Source organism: Sminthopsis crassicaudata, chromosome 1, assembly GCF_048593235.1.
Source record: "Sminthopsis crassicaudata isolate SCR6 chromosome 1, ASM4859323v1, whole genome shotgun sequence".
Classification (NCBI taxonomy): Eukaryota; Metazoa; Chordata; class Mammalia; order Dasyuromorphia; family Dasyuridae; genus Sminthopsis; species Sminthopsis crassicaudata.
Genome location: NC_133617.1, coordinates 52,662,181 through 52,686,339, shown reverse-complemented (window position 1 = coordinate 52,686,339; position 24,159 = coordinate 52,662,181). Strand labels below are relative to the sequence as shown.

Sequence of the window (24,159 nt, the reverse complement as noted above, 5' to 3'; positions counted from 1 at the left end):
TGGGGGAAGGGGGAGGGAGGAGCTCTTCGGGCGTCGCGCGCAGCCCCCAGATGGCTTTGGGAGGGACGGTGGTCTGGGGAGCTGGGAAGCGCGCCCCCTCGTCTCTGGCCTCTCTGCTCTTTGCCTTCTTTCCTCGCGGGCGCCAGGCTTAGCCCCGCCCCCACGGCTCCCCAATGGAGCCCGGAGGCCACGCCCCCTCTGGCCGCGGGGGCGGAGTTAAGAGACCCGCGGCGTGCTAAGCAGACGAGGCTGGGAGGGGAAGGGAGGGGAGGGCTGGGCTAGAAGGAGGGGGTGTCTGGGGACCTGAAGAGGAGGCGGCGGTGGCGGCGGTGGCGGCGCGAGGACGCGGGCGCGGGGAGGAGGGACGAGCCAGCGCAGCCCCGGAGAGCCCAGCGCGCGTGCTCGCTGCCTCCTCGCTCGCTCACCGGGATGGGGGCGGAGGGCGGAGGCCGGGAGGGCGGAACAGCCGCGGAAAGTAGATTCAGCGGCGGCGGCGGCGACCGAGGAGGAGGCTACCGCGGCCGACCGGGGCGACGGCGGCTCGGGCTGCTGCTCCTTTCCTTCCGCGGCGAGCTCCTCGGGCGGCGGGAGCTCACCTCGGAGCGGCGGGTCGGGGTCGAGGGGAGCCGGCGGCGGCGGCGGCAGCGGGGCCAGCTCGGCCCAGGGGAGCCCGAGCGAGGAGGAGCGACCGCGGCGGCGGGGGAGCCCCTGTGCCCGCGCAGCGATGGAGCGGAAGAGGTGGGAGTGCTCAGCTCTCCCTCAGGGCTGGAAAAGGGAAGAAGTGACCAGAAAGTCGGGTCTATCAGCCGGCAAGAGTGATGTCTATTACTATAGGTGAATGGACCATTGGAACCGGGGATGGGGGGAAAGAGCCCACGAAGCCCGCGGAGCGGGGGCCCGGCCCGGCTCGGCTCGGCTCCCCCCCACCCTGCACTGGCCCTTTGGAGCGAGGAAACTTGCGTTGGGCTGCAACTCCCCCCCACCCCCTTCCTTAGCCTGCAGCTGCTGCCCAGGCCAGAGCCAGGGCACCGGGAGTCGCCTGCCTGCACTACTGTCCTTTAATGTAGGGCGACAGCCAACCCCTGGGACTGGCCGGGCCCCCTGGCTGTCTGCAAACTACCCCCGCCCCGTCCCTTAGGGCTGCCGGGATCCAGTCTGGCAAGAAACTTGCATGTGCTGCTAGACCTGCATGCTAGGAGAAACCCTTTACGGAAAGATAATAGTCATCTTCATCTTCTCTTCTGCATTCCCACTCCCCTAATTTTTCTCCCAAGCTACCTAGCATGACTGCATGCAGGAGAAATAGGAAGCCTTCTGGGTACAGCAGCTGGGGGTGGGGGGAGGGTGGTAGAGAAATACAGTCTTTATTGCAATGTCTAAATTCACAAATGATAGATCGGTGTAGGCGCCGTTGGAGCCACATGGGGTTCCCTTTCCCTAAATGCAGCTATTGCAATACAAACTTTAATGGGTTTCTCGAGCTGCAGTCCGCTTTGTTTAATGCAGCATATGCAGTGCAGGAAACTTGACTGCTTTATCGGATTGTGAAGGGTCCCTTTATTAGACATAGCCTTGCAGGGTGAAACAAACACGCAGTGCCTCCTAATCCAACCCCCCAGCCTTTTGTGTATTGAGGAGGGGTGGGAGACTGGACTGGCTCATTTTAAAGAATGCAGCTGTGCTTTATTGAGGAAATACATGATACAATTTGTCACTTAGGAAGCTTAAATCGTCCGAGAAGTCTTTTCCTGTCCGGTCAGTTATGTGTTGGAGCATATAGCACCTGGGGATTTGTTTTCTTTTCTTTGGAGGGCCTTCCCTTTTCTTTCCCTCCAAGTTCAAAGGCAGTCTATTTGGCCTAGGCTTTCAGAGAGTAGGAACCAAAGGGGGAAGGCGGTCCTTCTCTACTGCCATAACAAGACTAGAACAAAGAGCTAGTTGCACATTTAGACCTTGCACCTGGCATTGGCTGGCTGCACTGAATGGCCTCCAATCCATTTGTTTCAATCTTTCCCCAAATTTTCTCACTTTTAAAAAATAGTTTTCCCTTGAGGACAGCATTTATTTCCTCTTTCCCCTCCAATTATACTAGGTATGTAATGTAACATTTAAATTTTATAAAGCACTTTCTTTCTCGCAAGTACTTTATGAAAGTAGGTTGCTCAAACTTGCCCCTATTTTAGAGATGAGGAAACTGAGACTCAGGTTGTGATTTGTTTACTATCATAGGGCTAGCAAAGGTGACTTGAACTCTGGTCTTCTAAGTCCAAAATTCTTTCCATGACAATAAGAATTATAGTAAAAGTATATAGTGCTTTAAGATTTACAAAGCACTTTGTTGCCTTTGTTCAATGGAGTTCCTACTGTAGAGAATGAAAGGACTTTTGATGGATAGGTAAGTCATTCTTTGTGATTTGGTGATCATAAGTTAAAATGAATTCAAGTTAAATCCTATAGTGCACTCTTTTGGTTATACTGAAATTTTGATCTTAATAAAAATGTGATTTAGATGATTTAGTAATCTGGTTTCCTATCCGGAGGGGATTGTTGATCTTATATGGATATAACTTAAAAGTCTTTTCAAAGTTAAAGACAATCACTTATACCAAATGTGTGTTTTCTTTTCCCTCTGTTCTCAGTATTTGATTATTAATTTAAAAGGAATCCTCATTAGAAGCTAACTACATAGGAAAGTGATTGCTGTAGGCATAGACTCTGGTCAGTTTCTGTGAACTACTATCAGACAGCAGCCTATTAAGCTGTGAATAACCATGTTAGCTGATGGTGTTTTCAGGTTTGCAGAGCAGTTTCCTTACCACAAAACACTAAGGTAGAGAGATTTCTCTTTTACAGATAAGGAACATTTTCTATGCTTTGAAGGCTTATTTTAGAGATGTTGGGTTGACTTTTCTGGTGGGAGAAAATAAGAGAAAGTAACGAGGTGTTTTTTTTTGTTTGGTTGGTTGTTTTTGTTTTGGTTTTGTTTTTTGGTTAGAACCCATAGTTATTAAGGGTGTCAGCATTTGGTAAAATTTAAGAATTTAAGAATCAGTATTAGGCATTCTCTAAAATACATCTAGCTTTAGATTAAGCTCCCTAGGAGAGTAAGAAAAAATTAGTTTGCTAATCAGTTCTTTCCCCCCAAGTTCAAAGGCAGTCTATTTGGCTTCTTTTGTAAGGAGTATCTTGTTAAATCAAGATATACTTTTCAATTAAAGAAACTGAAGAAAATGGCCCTGGCTAGTGGTCAGTAGCAGAACCAGAACCTTATCTAAAGTCATCTCTCTCTTGAGCTTTTTAAGTGATTAATTGTTGAATGATAATTATTAATAAAGTATTTTTCTTAATACCAGTTTAGGGACAGCTTGTTGGGGGGGGTTGTCTTTTTTTTTTGTTTGTTTTTTTGTTTTTTTTGCAGCCAACATTCCTTTGTATTTAGTGCTTCCTTAGCTTTTCTATATTTCTAAACCCGGAATCTTTTCCAACCACCTTACTCCCCTTTTCTCATGTTGCCAGTTGATCCTTAAATGTCTGTGTCCGATTATCAATAGAAGGTATGCAGAACAGAGAAGATTTTTTGGTCATGTAGTTTGTAGTTAGCACTAAGCTGTTTTCCCTTGTATCCTTTTTTGGGTCCAAATCTGCATAAGAATGTGTACATAAGATCTAACATAATAATTAGAAATTAAAACCCTAAAAAGTCAGTGGAAAATAAAATTAATTTTTTTTAAGCTAATCTTTATGAATTTTGGGTTTCTTTGCATCATGGTATAAAATGTTCCATGAGTTTCTTAGAAATGTATGATATGCTCCATAAGTTGCTTGTTCTAAATTAACCCCTAATGAATTGGAGACTATAATGATGGCAGGAATGCTGTTATGCTAGAGTGGGTTGGAAATGATAAATAAAAGAAGATTTGTTAAAAATAGTGATTAATTCACCTTAAATGTAACTTGTTTTAAAGCAGGCAACATGCCATAAAAGTAGGATTCTTTCTTAAATGGGGACTTAAAAGCCTGAATGCCAGTCTCTGCTCTTCCATTCTCTTTGTTGTGTGGTAACTGACGGCATGGCATTTCTCTCCATTGGGGGCTGAGTTTCCCTATATAAAGTAAAAGAATTGTTTAGCTGATCATTGAACCAGCTCCCTTCTAGTTCCCTAGTCAGTGAATGAAGGAAATGGCCCCCTGCTGTTGCCCAGCTTTCATGTACTCAGGGACAGTGGACTAATTTTAGTACCACTGAAGTTAGAACATAATTATAAAGGAACTCTCTAGTGGGCTTGAAGGCAAGGTAGGAACATATAAGCTATTTAAGAACTTTTTTTTTTTTTTTAAAGGAGTTACTTGCCTTCTTTTACTTGCCTCCTTCATATTTCTGTTCATAATTTGAGTTGACCACAATGCTGGTCACATATGGAAAGAACAGTGGTAGTTAGACTATTAGATTTGGAGTTGGGATGACTGGAGTGGATTCCTATCCTATCCCTAACACGAACAGTGTAACTTTGAACAAATTATTAACCTTTCCTGGACCTAAGGCAACTCTTAAGATCTGCTAAATTGTAGATTATCAGTTATCTCTTATTGAAGCTCCTTTACATGAGTATTTCTGTTGTATAAATGACATAATCTGTGAGATATAAATCATTTTGTGTAGTAACTAAAGATTCTCTTGTTTAACCAAGTTGGTGAAACGAGAGTTACATTGTGTTTGCAAATGTTTCTAAGTGGAAATAAACTAGTTTGTGAGATGACAAGGTAGCTCTGTCTGTCAGCTTTCATATCAGATGAAAGGTTTTTTTAAAGTATTGCTGTTACATTTTGTCTAATATTGTTTTCCTGCTTTGTCATTTCTTAAACTAAGGGAGGGGGCTAATTGTTGAATTCTGGATTGTACTTTTTTTTTTTTTTGCTCTAAAAACCATAAGATTTAGAATTGGAAGCATTGCCCAACATCACAGAAGCAGAGCTAGGATTTGAACCTGGCTCCTCCCGTTTCATGTCCAAGGCTTAGATTTTATATGAAACTTGTGTATGGTTCCTGATGCCAGATGACCTTTTAAAGTCCTTCCAACTCCAGGATTCTCTGGTGCTTAGATAGGGGAATGAGAGACTACCCTTGTTATACATGGGGAAAGTTAGTCTCTCCTCTAGAAAATTTGTTGCATTGGATAATCTAGTGATTTCAAGACAAAAGATCACATTGATCTTCATTCTCAGATTGGCATGACTGGAAAAGAACATATTCTACCTTTACTTTGGCATCACCAAAATATATTGTGAAAATGAGATTCTCTCTGTTTTATGAGAGAAGTTATTTTGTCTTGTGGTTCATTCCTCATCTATAATGATGCTTCACAATAACAATGATGGATTTGATGTTGTTATAGCACTTAGGATGGGGAAAGATGATCAAAAACTACACTACAAAATAGGAATTTCCCTTTTCCTTTTTAGCCCGAGTGGGAAGAAGTTCCGAAGCAAACCTCAGCTAGCCCGTTACCTGGGGAGCTCCATGGACCTGAGCACTTTTGACTTTCGAACAGGGAAAATGCTCATGAGTAAGATGAACAAGAATCGACAGAGGATGCGCTATGACTGTTCTAACCAAGCCAAAGTAAGGACCCCTTCCATCACAAATTCTTGTCCCCTTGTGGGGAGCCATAGCTCCCAATCTCTGGAATTGTCTTCTCAGTAATCTTTGTAGATTTGTCTCTTGACAGTTTTTTAACATAAGAGTTTCAAGATCTTGCTCTCTTTGAGCCTCTCTAAATCCTGATACTGTTTTTGTTTGATAGAGACATCTTTCCAATGGTTACAGTCATCTAGGAATGCAATAGGTTAGCCTGAAAAAATGGGGCGCTTGCTATTTGCACTTTTTCTAGATAGTGAAAAGATTTTTGTTCAGGTATGGACTAAATGACGTCAAATTCACATCCTACTATGAGATTCTGGAAAGTTGTCTGAAAAAATTGTCATTTGGGATGAATATTTGTGAGCACAAATGTTATAGAGCAGGGGTCCTCAAACTATGGCCCATGGGCTATATGCGGCCCGCCAGGTTATGGCAAAATCAGACCAGAAGTGACCTTTGACCTAAACTCATTAGCAATGCACAGTTCCAGCACTGGGCTGAGGTTCATAGTTTTTGTTTTTACTATAGTTTGGCCCTCCCAACAGTCTGAGGGACAGTGAACTGGCCCTCTATTTAAAAAAGTTTGAGGACCACTGTTATAGAGCCTTTGAAGCAGTATTGGCAAAACAGTCATGTGATTGTGGGCAAGTCACTATTTGAAGTCTCAGGGTGTTCTCTTCTGTAAAACAGATAATCCCAGGACCTGTCCCTCAGGTCTGTCTAAAACTATGTGAAATTAAACTATCCTAATACCAAAAGAACCAAGTAATTGCACTTAATTTAGGTCTTTTTTAGTTTATAACCTCACATTTGGTACTTTATGGTTTACAAAATGTATGTTTGTATTTTTTATCTCATGTATCCTCCCAACAGCTGCTGGGGACAAATGGGAATGATACTATTATATTTTATAAAATAAAGACACTGAAACCCACAGAACTGAAGTAGCAGACTTAACTCATAGTGAAAAGGGTACTGGACTACTTTGAATTACTAGAATTTGGTCCTCAGGCACCTAACTTGTTAGTTATTTACCTTCTGTCTCAGTTTCTTCTTCTGTAAAATGGGGATAATACCTTTCAAAGTTATTGATCTAAAATGAAATAGTTTTGAAGTGCTTTGCAAACTTAAAGCATTATATAAATATTAGCTATTGTTGTTACCATCACCATCATTGTTTTTAACAGATGCTAAAAGAACAAAACAGAATTTTACACAAAGTGGGGAAAGGTTCCTTAGAACTTGCTTCTTTCCATGCCTTGTTATCTTGTTTCATTTTTGTCCCATATATATTTTTGTAAGACTGCTATAATTGATCCACTTAATACACTGGATGCCTTTCCCTAGTGCTCTGAAGATTTCATGGGTACTGGTGTATTTCTTGGTGTGCCCATCTGTTAACTCTAATTACATAACTGACAGACCACTTTTCCAAATGTGGAGGCCTACCCATAGATTCCTAATCTTTAGGAACCTAAATTTAGAGCTTGGAAGGGACCATAGAGGTAATCTAATCTAACTCCCTCATTCTAAAAAGGAGGAAGCTGAGTCCCAGCCCAGAACTGTTAAGTGACTTGTCTAGAATTCACACAGTAAGTGGCAGAGAAGGTATTTGAGCCCAATCTATTATATCTTCAATTCAGTTTTGACTCTTAAGTTTTGGTCATTCTGTGCCACTTGCATGAAATAACTCAGTATTTTGCCTGTATAACCACATATCATAGTGTCCCTTCCTCATCTGACATTCTTCAATCATTCCAACAACAATTCTTTAGCCATTTTATTTTTCCTGGGTAGATGATCAGGGAAGTCTTTTTAAATGCCTGTGGATCTTTATAATCCACTTTTTCCTAATACTTGATTGGACTCGGTGCCTAAAAGTGTCTATTCTTTTTACTGTTTGATAAATGCCTTCCCTTAAGACCATCTTTGTTTTGTTTTGTTTTTTTAAATTATATGACATTTTATAGAATAGTAACAGATAATAGCAAATAAAATTTTTTAAAGTTCAGTTGCATTTGTAAGAGGTCTCAGCAAAAAGCCTCATGAGTTTGAATAAAGGGGAAAGTAATGAAAATGTGTTTGGGAGAACGGATTAGGGGTCCTGATTATAGCATTTAACAACTATGAGATCTTAAGAAGACAAGTAACTGTTGGAGACTTTTAGTTCTCTTAGTTATAAGATAGAGTGAAACAATATTTTCCTAGCTTTCCTAGCAGTTGTTGGGAAGAATATAACTCTAAAACATCAAAGTGCTGAATAAAGGCTGTTTCATGTAATATCATCCAAAATAGTTCATTTTGACAATTGAGTCTTAGACAGTAATAGCTCTTGTTCATTTAATCCTAGATTTCAGTCAAATGACTAAGAAAATGGTCAGGTGTTTGACAACCATACTTATATCTATCTATCCAGTCTCTTCAGATTCTCTCTCAGACTGCCACTTCTCTTGTTTAGTTGTTACATCAGGATACTAGCCTGTAATCCCAAACTGAAAGTGACCATTCTCCTAATACAGTAGAAGATCTAATCATTTGCTTTCTTAGGATATGAGGATAACTATCTTCCATTCAGAAATCAGTTGCCTAGAAATAGGACCTTTATCTTCTTAAATTTCATTCTTGTCTAAGACAATTCTAAGGCAAATCTTGCTATTTTAGTCAGAATTTAATATTTGAAAGAATCATGATTCCATGTGTATGGGTCCTCTCACCAAAAAAAATTGCATAAGCTTTTCTGACCAAAAAAATTTCATCAGCCAGTGTCCCACATTCCAGTGATTAGTCTCTCCAAACTTGGCTAGATTGATCCTTGAATGATAGGTGTACAATACAATCCATCACAGACCTATACTTCAGATCTTTACATTTTATTAAAGCTCAAGTTAGCACTCCCTGGAATATGTATGGCTTTCAAGAACCCATGGCACATCCTCCCGTTCACCTGCCGGAGATAACTTCAGTGGATCTGTGACATCTTCATTCTGAGTCTTTGCTCTCTTAACACCCTCTATGTATAGGATACAAGAACCATGCCTTCCTACCCTGGGGCATTGCTATCTACATCTTTCCTAGAAATTCTCCTACAGAGGTTGGAGGTCTTTTGATTCTTTGGACTGCTTCATGATGGAAAGTGGCTGTCCCTTAGTTATCTAGCATTCTTGCTCTGTGATTAAGCTGCCTTTTTCAGACTTATATGTCCTTTATGATTAAGTTTTTCCACTTTTGTACACAAGTATCATGACTATATAGTCCATTCACACCTGTCACCTACCTTCCCCTAGTTGGAGATTATAGAGTAGGGGCTATGCATGAACATAATTGAGTTTTAGGGAAATGACTTTGGGGTTGTTAGAGGATGATTTATAATAGAAACTGTCTGACGGGTGTCTTGTAAAAAAAGAATAAAGAGAAAGGTACTTTAGAGATAGATTGTGAAAGTAAAAAATGACAAAATTTGACAATGGAATGTGTGGAGTTAGAGTGAAGTGTCAAGAATGACACTGATTGTGACCCTTGTTAACTGTGAGGAAAATGGTGCCATTGGCAATAATAGGAACAATGGGAAAGGGAGATTTGGGGAATAGAATCAGTTCTCCTTGAACAGTACCCTGAAACCTAGAGATAGAGGAGAGTGTCCAGGAGTAGGGGATCACCTATGTGAAAGAAAATAGGAAGATTGAGAAAAGATCATTAGATTTGGTAATTAAGATATCATTCTGAGAGCATTTTCTCAGTTGAGTTGATGAGCTTGGAAGCCAAACTGCAAAGGGTTTAGGAGAGAGTGAAAGGAAAGGAAAGGAAGGCATCCATTATGCTAGACTTTCTCAAGGAATTGAGTGAAGGAGGAGAATATCTAGCAAGAAGTGGGGTCAAATATGGAGGGAGGGGTTTTCAGAATGGGGAGACAGACAGGAGTATACAAGCAGGCAGTAGATGGGAGCCATGGTCATGGAATCTCTTATGAATTAAACATAATGGTGCCTGACCTTTTAAAGCATTTTAAGGTTTGCAAAACTTTACATACATTATCCCCATGCCTCCATGTAACAGATTATGGGCTAAGTACCATACACGTTTCATTTCGCAATTTTTTTCTCAAATGAGGCAACAGAATGGAGAAGGGGGTAGAGTGGCTTGCCCTTCACCCTGCAGCTAATAAGGGACAGGTCTTTTTTTGACACCAGGTCTCATTGCACCAGTCTGCCTTATGATCCCCATGTAATTTGTCATGAGATTTTAGAGCTTGACATTTTTACAGGAGACATCATTTTTTGAGGTGTAAAGCAAAACTACTAGGAAATAAATCTATGGGTTAAATATTTTGGATACATAAGAAAAGTGATTTTTTTTTTTTTTCTTCCACAAGGAGCTTAGAATTTAGGTGAGGTAAAATAAATTCATCATAGCATTAGTTATAATGACTTTGTAGTCATTGCAGATAGAGCTAAATGTTGAATTGTGCAGTACATCTAGTTAGAGTGGAGCTTGTAATAAGGTGATAATCATGCAGTGAACACAAAAAGAGAGCCTATCATGGTTTTTCTTTATCAGGTAAGAGTTAATGAAGTAGCTAGCATAATGCCAGTAATGGTTACAGTACTAACACATTGGAGGCCAAAAGATCTCATAAAATTTTGCCGCTGTAGGATCATGGGCAAGTCCCTTCATCTCTATATAAGTCTGGGCTTTCTCATCTGTAAAATGGGAATAATGTGACTCATGCGACACTTAACCACATGAGTATATTTTATAAATACATAATTTTCCTGTTTGATGTTTTAAGAATACTGGAATTTAAGAATTGATACAACTGCTGTAGCTTGAGAGATAGTGTGGCAGGAGGAACCTTTGATTTGGAGCTTGTAAACTTTGGTCCTCATCCTGGCTTTGGAGCTTCCTAGCTTAGGAAGGAGGACCTTATCTAATAACTTGGGCTTTTTTCATCTGTAAAGGACGAGTTGAACTCATTGGTCCCTAAAATGCATTCCTGCTTAGCCGCAAGGTGGCGCCAAAGTGCATAGAGCTAGTCTCAAGACAGCCTAGGTGAGCCTAGCAGGTCACCTTGCCTCATTTTCCTCCTTTGAGAAATGAACTGGAGAAGGGAAGGGCAGATGGTTCCAGCATCTCTGCTGAGAACACCCCAGGTGGGGCCACAGTCAGATACCACCGACAGCGGCTGAGCCACAATAGAAAAGTCTCACCCCTGCAGTGGGAGCCGCATTGGAGAGCAGAGATCAAAGGGCAGAAGCCCAAATGAGGGACCAGGGGGATCTCCCTGAGTCTGTGAGGGTGCAAAGGAACCTTAGGGATCATCTTGTCCAACCCCTTCATTTCACAGATGGCAAATACCTGTATGTATCTGTATGAGAGTGGGGAAGAAAAGAATGGTCACCATTTACAAAGCAGTTTGAATTTTAAGTATTTAGATTTTTTTTTTTCTTTCACTTGGGTAAATAATTGTATTTTTCCTTTATCTACTAATCAGCAGGATGAAAGTCTACCAGGCAGCTGACCCCATCTCCTGGATAGTTTGGGGATGAACAGGTGCTGCCTCAGCATGGTACTAACCTTCTTAACCTTCTATGCTTCCTGGAGGCTGTCTTTCTTCCTATTTTGTGGATGCTTTTGGAGTGTCTCCCACTTTCTAATATCTATATGTCAGAACTGGAGTGTCAGGTGCCTTTGCTGCCAATTTAATATGTCTGTCTATTACAGGTTATTTTTGAGGTTCCCAAACATGGTATATTTGAATTTTTTTTCCCCTCTTTAAAGATTATTCTAAGATCTAAGACAAATACAGATGGGGAATTAGAGGCTTGAGGGAGCTCTTTTGTAACCTTTTCTTCCTTCCACTATCAGCAATAGTAGGCATATATATAGTACTATATATAATCTGTTACTTGTTTGGTGTTCTGTGATTTGCAAAAAATGTTTTCAATATATTGCCATGATTGGGCCTCATAGCAGCACAACCCTTTGAGGATTATTATTATTATTATTATTATTATTATTTTTTACAGGTGAGAAAATTGAGCCAAGATTCAAAGTGTAACATCTGTAATAACTCCTCATCCAGTGTTTACTCGGGTAGCTGGCTCAATATATTACCAAGTTCATATTTTCTCTTCATTAATAACTACTACTTGGAGTTTTTTGGTCTATCATTCCTATCACCTTAATAGTGTAGTATCACTTATTTAGAAAGAGCGATAGAAGATAGGCATTTTAGTGGTATTTATTCTTCCTTTTAAATAGCAATGATTCTTTTCTCTGACCAATTCTTTTACTGATCTAAATATAATTTGTTGCAGCATTGAAGGCCACCTCAATCTGATCCCTGTCTTTCTAACACTCCTCTTCTATGTAAGTTCTCATTCTAGTTTCGAGTGAGACAGATTTATTGGCTATATCTTGAATACACTTGGCACTTACTTAGCTCTGGGAATTTGCTTACTTATACCATCCAACTTAACCTGAAATGGATTGTTTCTTTCTCCTTTTTGCTGATGAAGTCTTAACCCAGGTCTTCTCATTTTTATACAACCTTTCCTCACTTCTGCATTCTAAAGTGATCTTCATTCTCTTGCCAGTCCCTTAAGTCTTCCCCTCCCCCCCAAAATTCTTGCATTGGATTAATTGTAGGAGTAAAAACCATTTCACTCAATAGGTGCCAGAGCAGAAGGATCCATTTTGGAGCTGTTTAGTTAATTCCTTAGTCTGGTGATGAACAATGTCATAAGATAAGCCAAATGATTTAGTTGGGCTTTTCATAGATTGATGGCCTGATGGTGAAATTTTTGACTTTGGCAGTTGTCCACATTGATGTGACCTGTAAGCTGTACACAATATATTAGATGTCCATACCCCAGAGTAACCTACTCTCTACTTAGAAAGATATTTTTGTACCTAAAACAAATTAGGCAATGGTAAAAGATGAACTTCACATCTTTCACTAGGACAGGAGGATGCTATTGTAAAGAAAAGCTATTGAATTAACAATCAGGAGACCATAGTTCTAATCCTAGCTCTGTTATGAATGTTATGGCAACTCTCTGAGCTTGAATTTATTCCCTTAAGTGATGATTTCAGACTAATTGATTCATGAAATCCCTCCTGGGTCCAACATAAGATCTCTAATTTAGAGCAATCTCTTCCTTTAAGGAAATAGAAGGCCCAGGCAGATGGCTTTTGTCCAAGGTCACGTTGATAACCTTGGTGAACTCCGATTCTTTTGGGTCCAAAGTCAGTTTTTAGAAATGATCATCTCTTCAAACCACTTAATATCACTGAAATGAAATATGTCTAGGAGATAGAGAAAATCAAGCATAGGAGGGTTGGTTTTTAATCTGTGAGGATACAAAGACAATGAAATCTTCTTGTCTTCAAGGAGTTTGTCTTCTAGGAATTGGTGGAAGTGTATAATTATTGAAAAGAAGATATGAGTGTGAGGATGCCATCTTCAGGAATATTAAGGGCTGCCAGGTAGAAGATTTTGAGAGTCCTCATGACCAAATAAGGGCAACCTATTATTGTAGAAAAGCAGATTTCTGCTCAGTGTGAAGATAAACTAAAGTATCCCAGGACAAAGTGGTTTGTCTTAGGGAGGCAGTGAGCTCCCTTTCAAAAGAAATCCTCAAGCAGAGATCAGACTTAACAGGGATAAATGATGTGGATATTTCCTGTGCAAATAATTGATTGCAGCAGGTACTTTTGAGATTTCTTCCAGCTCTTGAGATTTTGAAATTAGAAGTATCAAATGCTAGGCCTCCTGCAATACTTCTTTATTCAAGAGAACCTTAAAAGTATAATTGGGAAATATTTAACAAAATAAATAAAAATACAGTAGAACATAAATTAATGTTAATGTATGTTTTCTAAGTTATGTTGTATTCCATTCTTCTCTGCTCCCATTTTCTTTGAGTTTTCTCACCATCCTATACAAATTTTAGAAGTAATCAGGAAGAGCATCTATACTTGCACAATCTGGGTGGGAGTGTGTACTTACTTTTCCCAGGTATCCTAAGGCACCTTGCTCTGTATGCTTAGATCACTCAGGTCTCTTTATTATATCTCCTTCCCCACCTAGGAAATTAAAATATGGAAAACAGGGTGACCAGATCCCTAGGGACACACAGTGACTTTGAAAATCACATGAACATTATCAATGTTCTTTTGAACTTTTATTTACTTTATTAAGTATTTTCCAATTACATTTTAAAATGGTATGAGTGAATCAGTGGCTGTTAGGGGTTACAGCATGAAACCTAAGGACTGCCTGTTACCTGCCTCTGGATTAGGAGATCTGTAAAATATCCCAGCCCTGGCATCCTATAATTAGTTTATTTAAGATTAAATGGCATTCAGTTGAGGGACAGCAGTATCATTCTGTAATGATTGCCTCTTTTCTATAAGGAGATCACTTTGTAAATAAAGAATTATATAAATGTGAGTTATTAGGATTATAATCTAACTTGCTTGTTGTTTCAGGGAAAACCAGATTTAAATACAGCACTCCCTGTCCGGCAGACAGCATCTATCTTCAAACAGCCTGTTACCAAGATTACCAACCATCCCAGTAATAAAGTAAAAAGTGATCCCCAGAAAGCCGTGGATCAGCCTCGGCAGGTAAGACTCATAGACTTGTTCATTGCATTTGTCCTACCCTGAGTAAGGCTCAGCTACCAAATGGTATATTCTTCCCTTAGAAGTTTATATTCGTAGCTGGAGAGAGTCAGAGACTATGGATTGGAAAGGATGAGATAAACCTTTATGCTAATCCTGGCTCTGCCATTCACTTGTCAAGAAACCTTGACTTCTGGGACGTCAGTTAACCTGCCTGTATTCATTATATTGTCCCCATGTTACAGCCATGAAGAGCATTTCCTATTGCACTAAATCTCTTGCTACTAACTGTTAGGTTGCTGAAGCTCTCAGTTGATAAATCCTAGTATGTTCCCTGCTATATTTTTTTGTACTACATCTAAGGAAGCTGCTTCATTATTTAAGCTGCTTCATTATTTCTGCCAACCTAGCTCGCTTTGAATGTGACTACCTTGCCTTGCCCTGGGACTTGGATTCCTAGACCATTGTGGGGGTTCGGGGGTTCTCTTTGTGACCTCAGTAGGCTTATTAGCACATCAGTGTGACAATGTTTTCAACCCAGGAAACACAAAATCAGGTCTATTCACAGCTTGGATCTTCCTTATATAACATAATGCACAGCTCCCCCATCAGCTTGCTTCATGACTGCTTTTCTGTTATTTTGAATGTAGAATGGTCTTAAGGATCAAAATTGGTTGTGAGTTGTTTTTCTTGCTAAGCCTGGATCTTAAGTGACCATTTGATCCGATCCCTTCTTTTTAGATGAGGAAACTAAAGGGAAGTGACTTAAGGTTACAGAACAATAATTGGAGATAAAAGTTATCTTAGATCCAAATCTCTTGATTCTCAATCTAATATTCTTTCTATTTGACTACATGGTACCAGTGAACCTCAGAAATATTCCAGGGTCTCTTCCAGACAACTGCTGTAAAGTGAATATTGCAATTAAGTGAGTTATAAAATTTTTGGTTTCCTAGTGCATAAAAAAGTTAGACTACAATTGAAGTTTATTGTAGTCTGTTAAGTAGTCTGCAATACTTTTATGTCAAAAAAGCAATATACATTTCTTAATTTAAAAATACTGCTTAAAAAAATGCTAACCATCATCTGAGCCTTCAACAAACTAATCTTTTTTTCTAGTGGCAGTTCTCACCTCTATTGACTGGCTGCTGGCCAAGCAGAATGATCTAGGTGGCTGTGACAGTGTCTTAAAAATAAGACAGCAGTGAAGCAAGCACATTGACGCTTCCTTTCATTTGAATGCTTAGAGGCCATTGTAGGGCCATGAATTGGCCTGATTTTCATATTGTTGTGTCTCAGAATTGGGGAGGACCAAGGAGAGGAAGAAGGGGGAGTGGTGGAGTGGCAGATCAGTGAAGCAGTCAGAACACATACATTTATCAGTTCACTTCCTCATATGGGTGAGGTTTAGGGTCCCCCCAAAACAATTACAACAGTAGCATCAAAAATCACTGATCCCAGAAAATTTAAAAAAAAAAAAAAAAATAGGTTTGTAGTATTGTGAGAATGACCAAAACATGACACAGTCACCATGTGAGTACATGCTTTTGGAAAAATGTCATCCATGGATTTGTTTGATACAGGATTGCCACAAACTTCATATCAAAGCACAGTAAAGCAAGTACAATAAATCAAGATAGGCCTGATGAGCATGTTGTAAATATAATTAGTTAATTTTGGGCTAATAAAATGCAAAACAGGAAAGAGACTGATACTAAATAAGAGTATTTCTATAAAGTAGATTATATGGAATTTAGAATGCATAATGAAATTCTATCCAGGAAATATAATATAGTTGAATGGTGAAGCTATTATATTTAATATTCTAGATATAGGAAAAAACATTAAAGACATTGTGCACCAGCTAAATATTGCTTTAGTAAGCTTCCATGAAGCTATAATTTTACAAAGAAAAATAAGGGATATGCAAGACCTGTAGGCAGATATAGGAAGAGGTCAGTGTGAAGAGGACAACAGTTTAGGATGTTTTATAATTAGCTGATATCTTCTGTTTCTGTGTTTGCCTCAAAAAGTTTGACCCATATCCACCCCAGGTGCCCAAGGAACACCTTCTTGATGTGCTGCTATTTCAAATAAGCTGCCTGATGGGAATGTTACCTCTTCCTTCTCCCCGGCCCAACACTCTTGTGAAGTCCATCCTCTTAATAATCCAAGCTAGCTGCCTAAATTCTGTTTGGTTTTGGTTTTTTGTATCATCAGGGTCTCCTGTGAGTAGCCCCTTTTTTTAAACTTATGTAAATTAACATAAATGTTTTCTTCAATAGCTTTTTTGGGAAAAGAAACTAAGTGGACTGAATGCCTTTGATATTGCAGAAGAGCTTGTGAAAACAATGGACCTCCCTAAAGGTTTACAAGGTAATTACTATTTTTGACTTCATGTTGAACTTCTAAATTTTAAGAACTGTCTTTTCTCTATTTTGTGAACCTTTAAATTATATTTCTTCTGGATTGACTATTAAGTGCTGGAGAAAACTTTTACTATGGAAACTCCATAGAACACAAAAGGTTGTAGGGGGGGAGCAGGAGAAAGAGAAGTTATTTAGAATATAGCATCAGTATTGTGGCATGTTCTGCTCGACAATACAATGATCCAAGACTACTGTGAAGGGCTTATGAAGCAAAATGCTATCCATCCCCCCAAAAAAGCACTCATGGTGACGCATACTCTTTCTTGAGGATTTCTCTTTTTCAGGGTGTGTGTGTGGGGGGGGAGTCTGTTTTCTTTTACAACATGACTTTTATGGCAGTGTTTTGCATAATTTCACATCTACCTTCTCAATTTAGAGGTGAGGAAGAAGTAAGGGAAAGAATCTGGAACTAAGTTCTAAAAACAATTGTAAAAAAATTATGTATAACTGGGGAAATTTTTAAAAATATTAAAATGAGGGCAGCTAGGTGGCGCAGTGTTTAGAGCACCAGCCTTGAATTCAAGAGGACCCGAGTTTAAATCTGGTCTCAGACACTTAACACGTCCTAGCTGTGTGACCCTGGGCAAATCACTTAACCCCAGCCTCAAAAAAAAAAAAAAAAAAAAAAAATTAAAAATAAAATAAAATGGAAAGTAAATAGAACCAAAGGAATTTTCAAAAGAGCATCTTTCAGGTAAGGCAGTACAGGCTTAGTAGTGGCAGAAACAAGATTAGAACATAGGTTTCCTAACCTCTTTGTTCAGTATTCTTTCCATGATGCCCCTTTGTTAGTCTTTGTTTATACCTGGAGGTTGATTATTGACTCTAAATTGAGCTTTGTATGCTGGCTGGTGGAGATACAAGCAATGATGATTTCAACAACACTGGGCTGACTTTTAATTTAGCAGATTTAACTATCTCTCCTTAGAAAGGTGGTGGTTCAAAGAGACAATCCTTGCTTTTAGAGAGAATATCTATCGGAAAGATTTCTTGTGTATAAAGAATTCCTTGGTGTGGAATTTGGTGACTCCTTAGAACATGTGGAATGTGGGAGGCTTAAAACTGTTAGAATTTAATTCTGTTTCCTACGTTCAATGTAAGCCGTCGCTCCATCACTATGGAGACAGGCAGCTCCTTTTCTCACTGTGGTTGAAGTGTTGTACAAAACTTTTTCCTTTATTTGGTCTGGTAACATTGAAGTGGATAGGCGACCACTCTTCCCTCATAGGACATTGCCTCACCAACTTTATTTCTTAGTAACATCTTTAATATGTTATAACTAAAGTCTTCTGTAAAAAACATTACTCACACAGCTAGCCCAAGACTACAGGTTAGACTCTTTTACCAGCAGTGATCTCAGCTGTGTTTCAGTCTTATAAACAGTCATTCTCCTTAGCATCAACATACTTACTTGTATTCAACTACTGACTAGACTTCTCCCTCTCCCAGGTAAAGCTGTTTTTCTGATTCTGTTCTTTTTTCTTTTCTTTTCTTTTCTTTTTTTTTTCCTGAGGCTGGGGTTAAGTGACTTGCCCAGGGTCACACAGCTAGGAAGTGTTATGTGTCTGAGATCAGATTTGAACTCGAGTCCTCCTGAATTCAGGGCTGGTGCTCTATCCACTGCACCACCTAGCTGCCCCCTGATTCTGTTCTTATAGAACCAATTAAAATATCTGGCAAGTTATAGTAGCTCTATGACCGAAATAGAATGTTTACTTGTATTTCCTTTAAAAAAAAAAAAAAAAAAAACAGTAGCAGCATGAGGTTTGACCATCTGGTGGTGCTAAAAAGAGGTTGAAGGAACTTAGATTTTGCTTTAAAAAAAAAATATATATATATATATATATATATATATATATATATATATATATATATATACTATGTGATGACATTTATCGAGTATGTTGATTCATCAGCCTTTTTTTCTTCTACCATCTCCATCTGGTAATCTGTCCTGCAGGGGTTGGCCCCGGTTGCACTGATGAAACCCTTCTCTCTGCCATTGCCAGTGCTCTGCACACTAGCACATTGCCTATCACTGGTCAGCAATCAGCAGCTGTCGAGAAGAATCCTGGAGTGTGGCTTAATACCTCCCAACCACTCTGCAAAATGTTCACCGTGACTGATGAAGATATCAGGTAAAAGGAAATTATTCGAAATGATTTTGGGCAGTCGAAAGCTCTGTGTGGACATGTAACACAAATTACTGCTCACCTTCAGTGAATGTAAATTTGGTCATTTGGTACTTTGAATGTCGGAAACAAGATTCAAGCCCTTAATTTCACAGGTGGGAAACTGAGATTTGAAAAGTGCAAATGAATTTGGCTTGTCCCATTCACCTGTCCCCCCCAGAAATTGCAGCACAAAGTGGAAAGATTAAGCAGGGCCCATTTGTGTGGGCCTTCTTGTTTGATTACGATATAGGTTCCTTTGAGTAGCCTTTGCTTACCTGGGCCCTAAGGCCTCAAGATTTGTCTGTTCATGTATGACCTGGGGTGGTACAATCTATTTTGCCTTGGTGTTGCCTACTTGTTTAATAGAAGAATAAGCTGCATGAAGCCTAGACCACATCCCCATATCTCAGATAAGCATTATATTTTCCCCATCCCCATCGGGACTTTGGCTTAGACCTCCTTCTTCTACAAATCAGTGTTTCCATCAAGATGATACTAGGATTTCTAGCTTAGGACATTAATAGTCCAATATCTGTATTCTTGAAAGAGGTACCATTTTAGTTCATTTTGGGTAAGAAAAGGAAGGAGGGATCCTTAGTTTCTTGTGTGGGTTCAAGACAAGCCTGGAATCAGACAAGTCCCCTGTTTGGTAAAATCTAATTGACTACTTGGGCAGATGGTCCTGTAATGATTGGATAGGATGTGCTGGCTTGCTTACAGAGCAACTTTTAATGTGGAAAGGAAGTTAGAATACTAGGCTCAAAACACTTGTATCTACTCTTCTCAACTGTCTGTATGTTACTGTGTGAACTTGAGGAAGGTGCTATACCTTCAGAAGCAACCACCCTGCCTGCCCCTTAGTATAAGGATCCAAAAAGGTAATGCTATTTGGGTGGGTGGGGAGTGTATTCCTAAGGGTTAATTAGGAGATTAACTTTTAGTTCTCATTATGAGAGTCCTGGATTCAAAGTTGAGTGATTTGGATCCAAGCTTTGATAATAACTTATTTATGCAATAAGTTAGGCAGGCATTCAACCTTTCTGGACCTCCACTTCTTCATAAAATGTGGGGATTGGACTAAATGATCTCTTCCAACTCTAATGCTGGTTTTTCTAATATTATATGAGATTATTTTTCCTGACTTAGTATTGTCAGAGTAGCGTTTTTACTGTAATGAAATGGAAATAATGTTAGTAAAAAATATAAAGTTGTGTCTATTATAAATATATATATATAGGGATAAATACTATAAATGAATAGGAAATAGGGAATTGCCTCAGAAATCCTGAAGAAGAACCTATCCTAAAATTCCCTTTTCTAATCTCTTTGACAAGCATCTGCCTAGCCTCCACTTTAATGGGATTTCATTATTCCTCAAATACTTGAAGACATTCTGCACTCTGCATTCCTAGCTAAGTTTTTTTATAAGGTACACAGTCTTCCTGAGACATGGGTCTGTTTTGTTACACTCATGGTCACCCTCTACCCTGGATTTTTTTTAGCATTAGCTTGTCAGTAGTCCTCCTAAATATGTGATGCCCTTTTAACAATAGCATTCTAAGAAATAGTACAAAATTAAATATACACAAGATTCTTAAGGCAATAGGGTCACCTCTTAAAAGTGAGGGGGGAAGAAACCTTTGGCTAAGTGTGTGTTAGCTAGTGTACTACCTATGACCAGAGGAAGGCTCCTCTGAGCCTTCCCTTCCTCACCATTGCAATGGGGACAATAGTAGTACTTAGACCTCTTTCTTGACAGGGTTGTGTGATAACAGATAGAAACAATGCATGCTGGATTCCATATTCAATGACAAAATCTCAAGTTCTTTCTAATGATAAAAATACCTTCCAAGTAAAAGTCATTAAGTATATATAAAATTAATTGATCTTAAACATCATTTCTGAAGTGTGACTTAAGAAAATAATTGAGTGTTTAGAAAACTAGAAGCTAAGTGAGTTTACACCAGACACACAATCTCCCCTTATTTAGGGGGCATTAGTTTGGTATGGTAAATTTTCCCAGGCCTTTGGTACCTTTAACTTTTTGACTTGAATTGAGCACTTTCTCTTTTTTAAAGTAAGATTGGTTCTTCTTCACTGCTTGGTCTCTCTCCCATGACCTGCTTGATAATACTAGTGTTTGTGCTATTTGGCAGTAGCCCATCGACCACCAGGGATAACTGATTTTGTTCTTTGTTCTGAGTCAGGAAACAGGAAGAACTTGTACAGCAGGTGAGAAAGAGGCTGGAGGAGGCGCTGATGGCCGATATGCTTGCTCATGTGGAAGAGATTGCCCGGGATGGTGATGCTCCTGGGGAGAAAGGAACTGCAGAAGAGGAAGAAGATGATGAGGAGGAGGAAGAGGAACAGGACCAAGACCATGAGATGGAGACTGTATAGTCCAGGTGAGATCAGTACCTCTGGTGGCCACACATCCTTTTATAAGTGTGGAAGAGTATTGTCGAGGGGGAGGCAGAGGCATCAAATGTTTGTCATTTGTTTTATTAGAGATTTAGTCTTTGAGTCCAAGAAATTAATAATCTGGGTTTTTCTCCCCCCCGCCCCCCCCCCACCCCAGGCTGGGGTTAAGTGACTTGCCCAGGGTCATGCAGCTAGGAAGTGTTAAGTGTCTGAGACCAAATGGAAGTGTTAAGTGTCTGAGACCAGATTTGAACTCGGGTCCTCCTGAATTCAGGGCTGGTGCTCTATCTACTGCACTACCTAGCTGCCCCAAATGATCTGTTTTTGAGGGCTTATGTGATGCATGAACTATATATGATCATCTTCACCCAGTACATTATCCACAACAACCTGTGAGACAGGTAGTACTTGTCTTATCTCCATTCTACAACTGAAGCAACTGAGTCTCAGACAGAATCCTTTATTTGGTAAGAATCCCTAATCAGAATAATTTGTTGGAAAGATCAGTCTCTCTACACAGGTACTTGTTCCCCAATTGTCAGCTGATATTAGTGGAATATTTTCCAATTAGAAGATCAAAATTTCAGGGTTGGAAAGGGCTCTAGAGGGCAAATCCGCCCTCATACCCCTTCTGATTAGCAGGGGGGAGATCTCTTTATTTGCCACAATAAATGGTAATCTAATTTAGAGATTTCCAGGAATGGGTCCCTTATGGCCATTGTACTGGACAATTCCTAACTGTTAAAAAGTTCTTGTGTTAAATTAAAATTTGTCTCTCTTCCTTATTGTTTGTTTTTCCTAGCACTGCCTTCTGTAATACTAAATGAAATTAGTCTTCTTCCTTTTCCCCATAACAATCATTCACACATTTGAAGATAGTCAGGATGTATAAGTCCCCTAACTTCTTTTTCATGCTTGGTATTTCCAAATGTTTTGTCCAATCTTTACGGTGTGATTCTGAGTCCATTCCCCATCCTGGTTGTCTTCGCTTGGCATGAGACTAAAACCGAACACTATTCTTCCCAGATGTTGCCCCTTGAAGACAGAACTTTCCAGGGGAGGGATGAGTGGACTGAGCTCAGCAGGTTTCTCTGAACTCACTGTTTAATCAGAGTGATAGGGAGGAGGCAGACAACCTGAAACTAAAACTAGATTTAATGAAGATATTTTCTGGTGTGTTTTTCTTTTCCAGGAAGATTCAGCCAAGATTTATGTATAGAGCAGCAGCAGCAGCAGGGCCAGCACAAGCATTCCCAAAGCCAGGCACGTCCAAGGACTAAACGGCATCTACCATACTTAGGAACAAGCTCCCTTGACCACTAGAGGAAAGAGTTGGGCATCAGAGAGGAACTCTTTACTCTTTTGAAAGACACTTCCCCCTCTTTTTCTTCCCCTCTTCAAAGGTGGGGAGGAACTAAATGGGTTTATACCAGATACACAATCTCTCCCCTCTTATTTAGGGGGTGCTAGTTCAGTATGGTAAATTTTCCCAGGTCTTTGATACCTTTCACTTTTTGACCTAGGTTCAGCATTTTCTCTCTCCTTCTGGGTCTTTTTTAAAGTAAGTAAGAGAGGTGGTTCTTCATTACTTGGCCTCTCTCCAGTAACCTACATGATAACACCAACTCTTTAGAGACCATTTTTATGTTTTGGATTGTTGTTCCATACATGAATTCAGGTTATTGAATTTCATGCCCAAATTGATCTAGGGGAAGGAGTAAAATGAGGGTGTGATGCTCTTCCAGCCTGCTTTTCCCAAATCCAATGCCAGAATTCCTTTCTGCAATATTCAGAACTGAAGCTAGTATAAACTGGAAAGATCTGCGGGAACCACATTCACCTGTCATGCTCAGTTTCTTCAAACTTCTTATTCTGTATTGTCCTTCCTTCTGCTTCATGGAACTAAGCTGCCAACAGAGGTACTCCCAGAATAGTCTGTTCCCAGGGTCCTCAGCATCCCATAGATGGGCTAGCAGAAGAGAGAAGTGGTCTGTTCATGAAATTTTCAGTGTGGTTGCTCAAGTGAGGTTGGGGAAATGCTTCCAAGCCAAACAGAAGATCCATCGGTAAGAACAGAAGGACTTGATTCTGGCATCAGGACTTCCGTCCCTGCAAGAGAGCAGACGTGGAAGGCGTTGCCTTTACTTTGTTTGCACGACTACACAGTAAGTGAAGCTGTGATAGTCTCACCCTCATTTTAAAAAGTTCACCTTTCTTTAATAAATTGGTAATATCAACTGAATTGAATCCGTTTTTGAACATTTAACCTTTTCTATTTGCTGTGCATTGAAGTGAACTTTGGCCTTTGTGAAGAGAAATGAAATGTAGTCAAACTGCCTTAATGGAGTTCTGAATCCTCAATATGATATGGGAATCTGGAACTCTTTCCCCCATCTCTCTATGCAGCTTGTTTGAGATTCAGACACAGAAGTGATTGATCATAGGCACAGATTCTCCCTCCTCCCTCTTCTAGCTCAAATTGCTTAGGGGTAGGGGGAATGACAATCCAGATATTTTCTGGAATACACTTCTTCTATGTAGGCTCTGCCATGCTCTTGTGGGCAGTTTAAATAAGTATTAAAATTACAGAGCTGGAGAACTTAGCCTTATTAACAAGTGACAAAACAGATGATTGATGAATGAGGGGTTTGCTTGGTGTCACATGATTGGTGAGTCAGGACTGAGGCAGAAATGTACCTCGGGCATGATGGGTTAGTATATCATATACCCAAAGGGTTCATGTAATGTGTTTCCATCTAACAATTTAAGATTTTATTTGAAAGACATTTCCCTGTTTAGTTTTCCAGAAAGCCTCAGGCATTTCCAATGAGATAATAACTTGGGTATCTAAAAACAGTCATTTTGAACTGCC

General features: G+C 39.8%; 1 protein-coding gene across 2 annotated transcripts; it reads left to right on the top strand.

Annotated features, from left to right (window-relative positions):
• The first annotated feature begins 534 nt into the window (after positions 1-534).
• MBD3 (methyl-CpG binding domain protein 3) lies at positions 535-23,526 on the top strand. Of its 2 annotated transcripts, none has more exons than XM_074303365.1 (7): positions 535-738; positions 5,461-5,620; positions 14,129-14,266; positions 16,549-16,639; positions 18,653-18,830; positions 21,074-21,271; positions 22,480-23,526. In XM_074303365.1, exons 1-6 carry the CDS (start codon positions 725-727, stop codon positions 21,264-21,266), a joined length of 774 nt encoding a protein of 257 aa, XP_074159466.1. In that variant the 5' UTR covers positions 535-724; the 3' UTR covers positions 21,267-21,271; positions 22,480-23,526. The 2 variants fall into 2 exon arrangements, with proteins under 2 accessions (XP_074159466.1, XP_074159455.1); XM_074303354.1 differs by having other exon boundaries at positions 690-834.
• The last annotated feature ends 633 nt before the right edge of the window (positions 23,527-24,159 follow it).

Coding starts and splice junctions, on each gene's coding strand:
- MBD3 (XM_074303354.1), top strand. CDS start 725: ATGGAGCGGAAGAGGTGGGAGTGCTCAGCTCTCCCTCAGGGCTGGAAA. Junction 835..5,460: donor AGTGATGTCTATTACTATAG/GTGAATGGACCA, acceptor TTTCCTTTTTAG/CCCGAGTGGGAAGAAGTTCC. Junction 18,831..21,073: donor GTGACTGATGAAGATATCAG/GTAAAAGGAAAT, acceptor GTTCTGAGTCAG/GAAACAGGAAGAACTTGTAC.